The 13,410-nt window shown below is 39.9% G+C and overlaps 1 protein-coding gene across 1 annotated transcript in view; it reads left to right on the forward strand.

Annotated features, from left to right (window-relative positions):
- The first annotated feature begins 2,391 nt into the window (after positions 1–2,391).
- Positions 2,392–13,410, forward strand: part of ANO4 (anoctamin 4) — a 130,444-nt gene continuing 119,425 nt past the window's right edge. Inside the window, exons 1-2 of the mRNA XM_072146357.1 lie at positions 2,392–3,030; positions 10,218–10,298. Coding sequence (XP_072002458.1) covers positions 2,805–3,030; positions 10,218–10,298 — 307 coding nt within the window. The 5' untranslated portion in view covers positions 2,392–2,804. The remainder of the gene's footprint in view (positions 3,031–10,217; positions 10,299–13,410) is intronic.

Genomic DNA, 13,410 nt, shown 5'->3' on the forward strand with positions numbered 1-13,410 from the left:
GTTGCAATGCCACAGCCTACCTGAGTATTGTTGCTGACCATGTCCATCCCTTTATGACCACAATGTACCCAACATCTGATGGCTACTTTCAGCAGGATAATGCGCCATGTCATAAAGCTGGAATCATCTCAGACTGGTTTCTTGAACATGACAATGAGGTCACTGTACTCAAATGGCCTCCACAGTCACCAGATCTCAATCCAATAGAGCATCTTTGGGATGTGGTGGAACGGGAGATTCGCATCATGGATGTGCAGCTGACAAATCTGCGGCAACTGTGTGATGCCATCATGTCAATATGGACCAAAATCTCTGAGGAATGCTTCCAGCACCTTGTTGAATCTATGCCACGAAGAATTGAGGCAGTTCTGAAGGCAAAAGGGGGTCCAACCCGTTACTAGCATGGTGTACCTAATAAAGTGGCCGGTGAGTGTATAAATATAATCTATTATTTAATCCATTTAGTGAGTGCTGTAAAAAATAAATAAATAGTGTAATAATGGTGTGTTTATATCACATGGTTACAAGTTACAAAAAGTGATCAAACCCCCAAATGGTACCAAAAAGATTACAGCTCATGACACAGAAAAAATGCCCTCAACTAGCTCTGCTGGTGGTAAATTAAAAAAGTTTAGACTTACTTATTATATAACACAAACACATCAAAACATCTTCCAAATTGTAATAACTTGCAGAATAAAGGTAATAAATGGCACCAATTTTTAAATTAAATAATACACTCCAAAATTTTTGTTCAGCCTCTCCCTATTGAGTTAATAAAATAATTAAAAGGCAGCCTAAATGGACATCAACAAAAATTGCCACTTGTTTTGCAAAAAACAAGCCCTCAACCAACAAAATACATGGAAAAATAAAAAAGTTAGGGATATTAGAATTAAATGTGGAAAAAAAAGTAAACATGGCTGTGTCCTGAAGGCCAAAAGAGTCCCAAAGGGGTTCATGTTTTACTCCGCTTTTTATTATTTATTTAGGCAGGCATGTGGGTTCCAGTATTTACTGATCACATGTACATATGCTGGAGCATCGTTCTGCATAGGTAGCTTTGAGAGCAAGGTCAGAGGCTATACAGTATAGGGATGCTTTGTCAGCCTTAGGCCGGCGGCACACGTGGCGTTTTGAACCCGTTTTGGGGCCATTTTTAATTCTGTTAAAAAATGCATCCGTTTTGATTAATTAAGATAATTGGTTAAACTCGTCAAAATCGAATGCGTTTTCAAAATACCCATGCATTTTTTTAACAGACTGCTTAAAAAAAGGTCCAAAAACGGGTTCAAAACGCCACGTGTCCCACAAGCCTTATGCTTATTAGTGGAGAAAACAGCTCAAGGTGCCCACCCAATTTTAGTGAGTTCCTCTTTGAGCTTCTTGATACTGTTTTCCTTCAAAGTGAGGCTCTAATATGTGTGCCCTTTCAGAGGCATAATAATCATTAAACTGTTTACCTGCAATGAAAAACTGTTTTTTTGTCATGAGTGACTACCAAGCTTTGTATCTATTAGCTTCTATAACAGCTAAGTGCCTTCTACGGAAACAAATAAACCAGTTGTTCTAAGTTTTATTGTTATCTCCTATCCAAGGATCACTGCCCTCCCCCCATTACAAAGAATGGCGGTCCTGTTCTGACCAATGGATGCAGCGGCAGGTTGCTGCCTTGGTATCTGCCCAACTTTTCTATTTACTGTCCATGGTAGCAATGGTAGTTGCTGAGCACAGCACTATCAGGGTGTGGCCACACTATGTGGGCGTGCCTCAGGCCTAATGCATTTGCAATGAAACACATGCAACCGCAAATGTGTTTCACTGGAAATGCTAACAAAATCAGGCCGAGATATGGCCCCCTGCGCTAGCATTGCACTTGGAAGCGCAGAGCTATCAGTGCATATGACCATACCCTCATAGACACTTCAAAAAGTACTAAATGGAGGACAATTATTGAGAACATGACCTTGATTCTCTTGAGAAGTGGTGGCCCCAGCCGTGTGCCTTCTGCTGTAATAAGGTTATCTCAAAATTGCAGCTGTCCATCTGCTTCTTCATTGCACCATCGAAAAACGCCCTGTAATAAGCTATGCCCAAAACTAACCCTTTTCTGGTGATGACCTGGCGCATCCTATTGATATCTTGTAAAGTTTTGGTTGGTAAAAAAGTCATCAGAACTGCAGACTACACAAACCAGACATGTATACATGATCACTCCCCAAACTCAGCCCATTGAAAAGGAATTAACTATTTGTAGAATAAAAGAATTTGGATCAGCTTTTTCAGCTAAGCACTGGAAATAATGCTGTACCCTCCCCACACCAACAGTGTTAGCAGAGAACACCTCAGCCACGTGAAATAAACACCACCCTTTTCTGCACTACCCACCCTGGACTGTGTGCACCAGAGCTGGAGAGACGGAGAACTGATGTAGTGTTCTCTAGTTACTGCTCAGCATCACAAACGTGGATCAAAGAAGACATTTTTATAAAGGATTTTGCACTCAAGGAACCATCGGTTTTAGAAAAAGACATTTTGGATGCCAAAAGGATTCTCATAGTGGAATTTGAATTGCGAATAAGGAAGACTAAACTATACAAAGGCAGTAAGTAAATGAAATGTGATCCAGTGCAGAGGGCTAATATCCTGGCAGCGTGTCCTGGCACACGACAATATTAGACGAGTGCGGAAGAATAACAGTGTTGCGTTCTATGGACTGGAGGAACACTTCTGATAATGACGCCCCGGGCCACAGGGGACTTGTCTTGGTAGAGTGTCACTAGGTCAGGCAGCATGTGGCAGTCATGCAGAGCTCGCACAGAAGAAAGCTAAGAGCTAAATGCAGCCCCCTGCATGAGTTCGGCGGAGGAGCTTTAGAGCTCAGACACTACAAGTCCATCGATACAAAGAATGCATTAGGTGATGCTGATATTAACTCCAACTCCCCCTGTCCAGAGACAGCTGTGTCTATGCCAGCCAGCCCTGCGAGGACCTACAGCCGGGGCAGGGGTTCTCCCCTCACTGGATATGGTAAATGTCATTTCATTCCACTGTTTATGGCAGAAACATTATCTCTTTACATGTTCTGTAACTCCTTCCTTCCTGCAGCAGAAGGTTTTTAGGTCATTTTTAACAAATTGCTATTAGTATCTTATCTAGGGAAATCTGCGCTATATTAAATATACATATGACTATGCAAACACTCAGGAGCCTATGGAATGTATACAGCATTTCATGTATTGGTAGACTTTACATAAAGCAATACAATAATAGTCGGCAAACATGGCTTTTCAAAGTTTTAATTAATATGACGCTGTGTTTTTTAGTATATAAGCAGATACAGCAATAATCTCTGGACTGAATGAAGTACCGGATACTTGTGTCTGATAAGAGATGGCACACAAAGTTTATACATTTTCTATGAAACTGAATTTAATTAAGAGATTCCTAACAGTAAGAGTGTTCATGTTCATTTCTTTTAAAAAAACAACATAATCCTTGTGGATTTTTGTTAAAGTTAGTTTTTATTTGTTTCATTTATTTTGTATACGTATAGAGACAATATTTACAAATAAATATTACTGTCATATTTCACAATTACAAGCTTATCAGTAAACATAGTATATATTTTCAGTAACTTATTCTAGAATTCAAATCAATATCTGCAATATTATACACAGTGTATGCTTCATTGTAGAACAATTACCAGAAAAGTAGCTCATAATAATGACTGAGCTGGAATCTAGCACATGTTAACTGTCCCTATTGTTTACTTATCTTTAACTTCTGAAGATCACGGGCATTCATTATTTACTCTTGTAAATCCTTCACAGTTTTTTTTACTATGTTACCTAAGGCAACAAATCTACAGATTTGTTTATAATTTTGGTAAATTTTTACATGAAAATTAAAAACAATCATTATCTAGTACTGTAAACGGATGTAACTTTATATGTCAAGTTCTCTATTTACATTGTATATACTTGTCAAGGAGGAGTCTGTATAGTTTGAAAAGGTTTCAATATGCTTACCCGGGGTTTACAGTGAATATGGAAAGTATTTAGACCCCTTTACATTTTTCACTATTTAGTTTCATTGTATTTCATTGCTCATTAATGTACACTCTGCACCCCAATTTGACAGAAAAAAACTGAAATGTAGATATTTTTGCTAATTTATTAAACAAGAAAAAATGAAATATCACATACATGTATCTAGATTTAAGTATTCAGCCCCTTTGTATTGAATAGAAGCAGCTTTTGAGCTAGTACAGCCATGAGTCTTCTTGGGAATGATGCAACAAGTTTTTCACACCTGGATTTGGGGATCCTCTGCCATTCGTCCTTGTAGATCCTCTTCAGTTCCCTCAAGTTGGATGGTGAACGTTTGGTGGACAGCCATTTTCAAGTCTCTCCAGAGATGCTCAATTGGGTTTAGGTCAGGGCTCTGGCTGGGCCAGTCAGGAACGGTCACAGATTTGTCCTGAAGCCATTTATTTAAGCTTTGTTATTTTAGCTGTGTGCTTAGGGTCATTGTCTTGTTGGAAGGTGAACCTTCTGCCAAATCTGAGGTCCAGAGCACCCTGGAAGAGTTTTTCATCTGGGATATCTCTGTACTTATGCCGCATTCATCTTTCCTTCAATTGCAACCAATCGTCCTGCCCCTTCAGTGGAAAAACGCCCCCATAGCATGATGTTGCCACCACCACTGTCACTGTTTGGATTGTATTTGGCAGGTGATGAACAGTGCCTGGTTTTCTAAACACACACCAAAAAAATTCAATCTTTGGCTCAACAGACCTGAGAATCTTATTTCTTGTAGTCTGGGAGTCGGTCAGGTGTTTTTTTGCACACTATATGCCAGCTTTCATATGTCTTGCACTGTGGAGAGGATTCCGTAGACAACTCTGCCATAAAGCCTTGACTGGTGGAGGGCTCCAGCTCTCCCTACTACATCTCTGGAGCTCAGCCACAGTGATTTTGGGGTTCTTTACCTCCCTCACCAAGGCTCTTCTCCCATGATTGCTTAGCTTGGCTGGACGGCCAGGCCGTGGAAGAGTTGAAGTTGTCCCAGACTTCTTCCATTTAAGAATTATGGAGGCCACTGTGCTCTTAGGAACATTGAGTGCTGCAGAAATTCTTTTGTAATTTTGGCTAGATCTGTGCCTTGCCACAATTCTGTCTCTTATCTCCTTGGGTCGTTCCTTAGACCTCATGATTCTCATGTGCTCTGACATGCGCTGTGAGCTGTGAGGTCTTATATAGACAGGTCTGTGGGTTTCCTAATCAAGTCCAATCAATTTACTTAAGTCAGCTGGACTCCAATGAAGGAGTAGAACCATCTCAAGGAGGATCAGAAGGGAATAGACAGCAAGCAAGTGTCACAGCAAAGGGTCTGAATACTCATGACCATATGATATTTCAGTTCTCTTGTTTAATAAATTAGCATAAAGATCTACTTTTCAGTTTTTTTCTGTCAAGATGGGAGTAGAGTGTACATTAATGAGCAAAACAAAGAACATTTTTGATCTTACCAATTGGCTGCAAAGAAACAAATAATGATAAATTTAAAGGGGTCTCGATACTTTCAGTACCTACTGTAACTTAAGGGTGTGCAAAAAGTATCCCATAGCCTTAGTGATAGTATTAGATACTGTATCTCTTTTCCATATGAGGAAGTTACATATAGTTGGGGAATCTGATACAGATTTAGTATTGGGGTCCAAAAGCTTGATGTTAGGTCTCTCCATTAAACAATGTCTGTTACTTTTTGTTGTTCTTCCATCCAGGTGTGTTAATGAAAACCTGTCACCAGAATTTTTAACTAAATAACACCCTTCTTTTAGCTAAAAATTGTTTCCTTCACATCCCCATAAAATCTGCCTTAGGCCGCATTGACTCGAACGTATGCCAATGGGACATATCCGGGCAGGCATATGTGTGGGGAGATGGAGAGGATGAGGGGTTACCCCTCCCCTCTTTGTAGAGATGCACGGTGTACGGCCGTGCACATGGGAAAGATAGGACACATCCTATCTTTTTTATGAAGCAGTTTGGTGCTTGCAGCCATGCATACGTCCCCCATGCGGTCTTGTGAATTCGTCCTTCGTGTCATATAACCTGGCATCAGAGGACCAGTGTGCTGCTTGGCCATCCCTTCCCATCTAATTCTCCCCATGCTCTATGTCTCCTTACTATCCGGCACTTCATGTCATGTGACCAGGATGATGTCATCTAAATTTGCCATTTCTACACCATGTATGTATCTGATCACATAAAATCAAAGCATGCCTCCATGAAGGAGGGGGAGAACTATGGATGTTCTGGTCATCTGATATTTTGCTGCTATAAACATCATGTTGAGGGACAACAGGGGATGCAAAAGACCAATAGCAGGTAACTTGAGGGATTTGTTACTGGAAGTATATTGTAAGGTTTACAGTTACTAAAGTATATATATGAATGCCAACGGCATTTGGACTAAAATCAGTACTGGATGCCAGTGCCTTCTCTCGAGAGGAAAGAAAAATCTAACGACACATACTCTCTAGCATTTTTTGCAGTATGCATCCTGATTTCTGCAAGCAGATGCACTTTGGCAGCAGTTTCAAGGGATCTGTCATGATCAATAGCTTTTACAAAAACATATTGCACAAAAATCCTAGTGTGAACCTGCCACGCCACCACCGAGGGGAAAGAGTACAGTAGCCTTTACAATGAATGGACTGCCCATGTAGTACAAAGATGTACATTTATAGCTTCCATTTGTTTTGGATAGTTAAGGAGGGCCCTCTATTAATTTGTGTTCCTTAGTAAAGTATGAAAATGGATTTTAGTGACTGGGGAAGCCCTTTTATAAGGCATTATAACACAATGCATGCTAAAGCTTAGCAGGATCTAACACCATACAGAGGAAACTCCTATGACCCTCCATTATGGATTATCAATAAAAAGTTATAACCAAATGAAACATTTTATTGTTTACTGTCAAAGTTGTTGTTTTTTTTTACTTGCAGTGCAGATTTCTGACATGTAGTGGTTTTAAAGGTTTGGCTCTCTGTGTATTTTGTGTTCTGTTCTTAGGTATTTTGTTCTGGGAAAATAGCTGGAGCATCATATAATTTTAACATTGACTGTTAAAGTTGATTATTTTACTTGTAGTGCAGATTTCCAGCATGTAGTGGTTCTAAAGGTTGGGCTTCATTCATACTTTATATTCAGTTTTTTTGGTATTGTACTGTACTAGGAATATTAGCTGGATCATTAAAGGGAAGCTGTGACCTAATAAACCACTTAAGTATGTTGTCAAGCTGCTGACACACCATCCAGATTATGTTTCTTTCATGATGCAGTGTGGTGGCATCATCCAGAAATTACAAGTGAGACGTAAATTGGTTGTATAAAGTCAAGGAGGCGGAGATTGTAACACTGAAGTCAAGCTTTCTCTTCCTCAGAAATCCCCTTCACTGCAATTGATGGTCTGGCATCCAGAGACATCACTAACCACATCTCCTGAATTCTAAGACAGGGGAGGAGGTGTTCAGAGCTCCCCCTGGTGTTGAACTCTCCTCCTCCTTGAATGTATACGCCCAATTTACATCTCACTTCAAACTTGATTTTCTGGATGATGTCACCACACTGGACCATGAAAGAAAAAAAAACTAGATTTGCACTGCTTGACGATATTCTGGTAATAGTTTATCAGGCCAACTGCTGATGACAGGTTCCCTATAACATACAATCTTTGGATTTATGATGATATGATATATATACGGACAAGAATTAAACCACAGAATTGATTAAATGAACTTGGAATCTATCCTTATTACGGGGACTGAGTTGTTGTTTCTGTAGTGCCAGTGACAATGGTGCCCTTGATGCTCAATAACCTCCTTATTGCACTTATTGAAGAATTGCACTGAACTTTATTCTTATAGTTTATTTATCAGATTTGTCTGATTCTTCTATACTTTCCTGGATGGTTAGGAGAAAGTAATGTGCAGAGTTTGCTCTAATTCTCTCTTAAGCCTGCGCTCTGTGGATACAGTTACAGATAAGCAAGTAATTGGATCATTTGGGACACCTCTAAATGCCAATTCTTTATAGAAAGCTTAAGCAGCTAATGGAGAGTAAGCTAGTGATATTCTGCAGTATAAATATTTCATGTGTCAGGTAGGTCTGCTGCTGAAATAGCATTTCTATATACTGTTCATAGTACAGCACATGCAGCATTAAAATTGTATAGATCCGGTAGCAGAGGAGCTGCACAAAATCATCGCTGTGAGCTCTGTGATAATTTGATATGTGGCTGGTACAGTCAGCAGAAGAGAACAGGAACTGAAACACATTTATCTGTATTTTATTATAGTCAACACTACAGTGCTGCTACAGCAGACTTAAGACATAGCCATAGGTGTTTGTTCTCCTTTTAGAGATCTTGGACCACAGAGATCTATTTACTTAAAGGATGTGTGTATATACTGATGCAAGTACAGGATGCACTCTTCAGGAGAGGCCATTACCATCCCCAGACAGCTACACATTAACACATAGAAGTGTATGTATACATTTTCATTTAAATATTTAATAGTTGTAAAGAATGTGGGTTTCTCATAACTGTGCTTTGTACTAATTATCTGTTATTCACACATAAAAGAAATACATCCACTTGGAAACTAGAGTCCCTGCCGCTGCCTTCATATCTTATCAGTAAACCATATGCAACATCCCCCACCAGGGCCTAGCCGTTTTCAAGGCTTGGGGCAGTCAGGGCCCTAGGTTCCTGAGTGGCTGGCTACTGCGGCCTAGCGCTTGTCGGTGGTCACAGTGCTTGGTACCAGGGAACAGAGGCCTTATCACAGCCTGGCAGGTCTCCTGCAGATTGAATGTTCATGAAAATGGAGGGAGAGGCTGAGGGTGTAGGTTTTCTCCCTGGGCAACCCTGATGTGTTGATCGGGATCCCTGATAATGGAGGATGGGGTGCCCTTGGTGGTAAACAGCCTGCACAGGGATCACTCAGAGGCAAAGTTGGTAAAACATTCAACAGTCCTACAGTCCTTTATTGGAACTTGGCAACGGCCACAACAGCAGCAACTTCAGCTGAATAGAGATGGCTGGTTGGATATGGTTCCACAGGGGTGCTCACAGCCTGGAAAGCTAGCTTCAGGCTGGAGGGAATAGTTGGCTGCTTCAGCAGCAAGGTAGGGCAGACTCCTAAGCGTGACGGTCTGCTTAAGCCTGGTGTTTTCTCAGAGACCAAGTGTGTCAGGGCAGCATGCCACCGACACTGGTGCTTCTCAAAGACCTCCTGGACTGACCTATGCAACTTTAGAGCCACAAAGGGTTTTATTAACTCTGTGAGGTGGCAAGCCTATAATTCAACCAGCTTTCTCCTTGCATTACAAATATTACAACACATGTTATTGGTTAACATTATTAACATTGCTCCTTAGGCAGAGAATTATCAGCTGCATTACCATTATCCAGCACTTGAGACCCCTAGTTAGCTGATTGGGCTCCTTAGAGGCTCTTTGGCAAGGAGAGGGATTTAGCTTCTTACCACCCGGTTTTACACTTGCATTGGCAGGGGTGTTGCACATAGGCTACCATTTACAGCAATCTATAGTTGTCTATATGCAGTCTATAGTCTGATGATGGACAGCACACAAGACAAACTAAAAAAAGAAAAACCCTGTGTCACTTGTGATGCAGAAACCAGAATTCAGAGTAGTATGCACAATTTTTCTAGGCACTTATGGCCTTGTTCCCACAGAATTTCCACAATTCCTTGAAAACCCCTTTAAGATTAGTGAAACATATTTTGCTGAGGCTGAACCATAGGACCATGCCTTGGCCAGATTTCATGGACCAACCACAGTGCAGAGGATGGGACTCTGTGTATAATAGTGATATATGATACAAGTGGAATTGAACTGGCAAAGTAAATTAGAATAAAGGGTTTGTGTAGCTTAAGGGAATCCCATTAACATCCATATAACCCATTTCTTACAGGTTATGATGTGTGTTTATTTGTACTCTGACAGACAAGAAATACTGACCTGCCAGTTATTAGTCCTGCTGGTTAGACATATACTGCAGGTAAAATTTATGGCCACACAGTGGTGATGGTTTATTGTACAGCAAATGACCCTCTTGAGATGAGATCGTTTTACTAGTTTTATCTTTCAGTTTCTCATGATATTTTTCATATTTTGCAGAGACAGATCCTAATAGTGGCAGCTACAATAATCTGTCCAGTGGGACGAGCTACTACAGCTGTGTCAGTCAGATCACTATAGGTAAGAAGATAAGAAAAATCATAACAATGAACAAACTCAACAGTACAACAAAAATATATTAGGAAATGTCTAAAAATTGGTTTCCAGTCAAAAATGTACTTGTATAACAAGTTGGGATGAAGTGGCTCATATACACAAGAATATATATACACTCACTACTACTGCTATAGCAAGTGCACAGAAGACCCCCCCAAAATACCCCATAGTGTGTGTCTCCATCTGTCAAGGTATTTTTGAGAGCATGACAAGTATCAAATATGGTATGTAATTAATTCCACTGTATACTGACTGGGTTTTAGCTGGGGAATTGTGTTTTTTTTTCTCATTCTCCCACTGCAGTTGCTACATGCTGGGATTAACTTTGGAAAGAACTCCTTTTGTAAGTATAATTGGCCACTTTCATCCTGCTTCACATTGAAAAATAAAATTACAGCTTGAGGAAGTAACAACTCCATCCCATTATCATGATTAACATTTCCCACATTCACCAATAGGGGAGCAGTTGTAAGTAAATCTGCACAGGTTTCTGCACAATTTCTATTGTCTCATATGTGCTACAATGCATGTGAGTTAAAATGACTCCATTCAATGACCCCTGGTTGCTGAGATAACCAACAATTACTACAACACTAGAGGGGCTGTTAAATAAGGATAGTGTGTGCCCTTTCTTCTAGCTTTTATGCCGTTTTATTTACAATAAAAGAGTCTTTAAAAATTCTGTAAATGAGCCTAAAGGATAATTCCTGTTTACAATTCCATATTGCATTTTAGGGCAATAAAACATTTACAAACTTATTGGCCACTGAAAGATTAGCCTTAAAAAGGACTACAATGGCATTTATTAGAGGTAGCTGCCATCAGATCTACCTTAATAGGTAGATCCGAGATGGTAGGTGTCCTTTAAAGAAAATCTACCATCAAAATCAAGCATAATAAACCAATGGCATTTACTCAAAGATCCAGACACCAGGTCTGTGGTTATCTGCTTATATTTGTTATCCATGGCCTCCTTCCTTCTAAAATCAACTTTTAAAATGATGTTAATGAGCCAGAAAGGCTCTGAGGGGTTGCTATCAGAGCCCCATTGTGCCGCAGCTTCACAGGCTATTAAACTGCCTTCTTCTACCCTCTGCTCCATCAGCACTTACCCCCTTCCTCTGTCTGCTGTAATATCTCTGCAGCAGAGGAAGTTTCAGTACACAGTGGGTGAGAGGAAGTGCTCCTTGAATACTGTAACAACTTGTGAACTGCGGCTATGTAAACACCCCCAGGAGCCATTTGAGTGCATTAGCATAATTTTAAATGTTTATTTCTGAGGAAGGAGACCATGGATATCAAATATAAGAAGATTACCACAGTCAGAGTTTCTGAAATTATGACTAACTGTCCCTGGTTTATCATGATGGATTTTGATGGTAGATTTCATTGAAACCTAGCACGCCAGTGCAAAGTCTGCAACAGTTTCCCTACAAAGTGCCATGAGTAATGTTGTCTCCGTACATAGCAAATGGACTTCTGGATCATCTGAGACATCAGGTACAAGTAACTGCTACCTCTGCACCCTTCATAGCCATGTCTCTACTGTTTTAACTCATATTGGCTTTGCTTAGAATATTGCTATTTGGACATTAAAGGGGTTGACCAACAATAAGAAAGTTTACAAGGGTAAGTACAATACAAGTACAATACCCTAAAACGATCACCCATATTGTGCTTATCCTGATAAACTTTTTCTAAAATCTGTGACATCTCGTGTCTTGCTTGCTTCTGGCAGATTAAAGGGGCTATGCACTCACTACCGAATGCCAAATAACATCCGCATGTCCCCTCCAACCACTGATATGGGAGTGGTATTCACAGAGGGAGAGTGCATTCAGCAATGTGTGCACAGCCCCCTCTATCCACTGGAATTCTGGTAAGTCACACAAAGTCCCAAATCCTGCTGCTAGATAACATGTGACCAGAGGCTTCCTTGGAGTGAGAGAAGTTTACTAGGGTGAGACGAATATGGGTGAGGCTCCATGCACACATCCGCAAATAGCGACCGTGAGCTACAGCAGCTAGCTCATGGCCACCATAGACATGCACTGTGAACGGGCAGCCAGAGGGCCGTACTACAAAACATAAGGCAAGTTATACAAACTTACAAAAGTTTCCAAAATATTATTTGTTTCAATTCACCATGTTTTTTTTAGATCACTGCTTGCTGTCATTCATTAGAAAAAGAAGACAGTAATCAGAGCTGTGTATAGTCTCCTTAACGCCTAGACCATTTTTTTCATTTTTACATTTACATTTTTCACTCCCCACCTTCAAAAATCTATGACTTTTTTATTTTTCCATGTAAAGAGCTGTGTATTGGCTTGTTTTCTGTGTATCAAATTGCTCTTCAAAGTGACGGCATTTAATATTCCATGCCGTGTACTGGGAAGCAGGAAAAAATTCCAACTATAGTGGATTTGCACCATTTTCTTGTGGGTTTAGATTTTATGGCTTTCACTGTATGCCCCAAATAACAAATAACTACTTCATTCATTGGGTCGGTGCGATCATGTGGATATCAAATTTGTATAGGTGTTATACTGTTTTTATACATTTACAAAAATTAAAACCTCCTGTACAAAATAAAATCTTAATTTTGCCATTTTCTGGCACTAATAACTTTTTCATACTTCAGTGTACGGATCTGTGGGTGTGCTAATTTTTTTGTGACTTTTGATGCTACCATTTTTAGGACTGTATGGCCTTTTGTTAACTTTTTATTGGATTTTTCAAAGTGGCATTTCTGCGCTATTTTCCGTTACGGGGTTGAACACTGTGAAAAACGGTTATTATATTTTGATAGATTGAGCATTTTCGGATGCGGTGATACATGTTTATGATTTTTACTGTTTTTCTATATAGTTATGTCAGGTTAAAATTTTTAGGTTTTTTAACTTTTTTAATGTATATTTTTTTACTATTTTTCATACCCCATAGGGTACTTTAACCCTAGGTTGTCTGATTGATCCTACCATTCACATCCATTCTACAGTATATGGGATTTTTTTCATTATTCTTTACAATGTGCAAATTGTAGGGTTTCTCACTTCCAGGCCAAAGGAATGAGGCT

This window comes from Engystomops pustulosus, chromosome 4, assembly GCF_040894005.1.
Source record: "Engystomops pustulosus chromosome 4, aEngPut4.maternal, whole genome shotgun sequence".
NCBI lineage: Eukaryota > Metazoa > Chordata > Amphibia > Anura > Leptodactylidae > Engystomops > Engystomops pustulosus.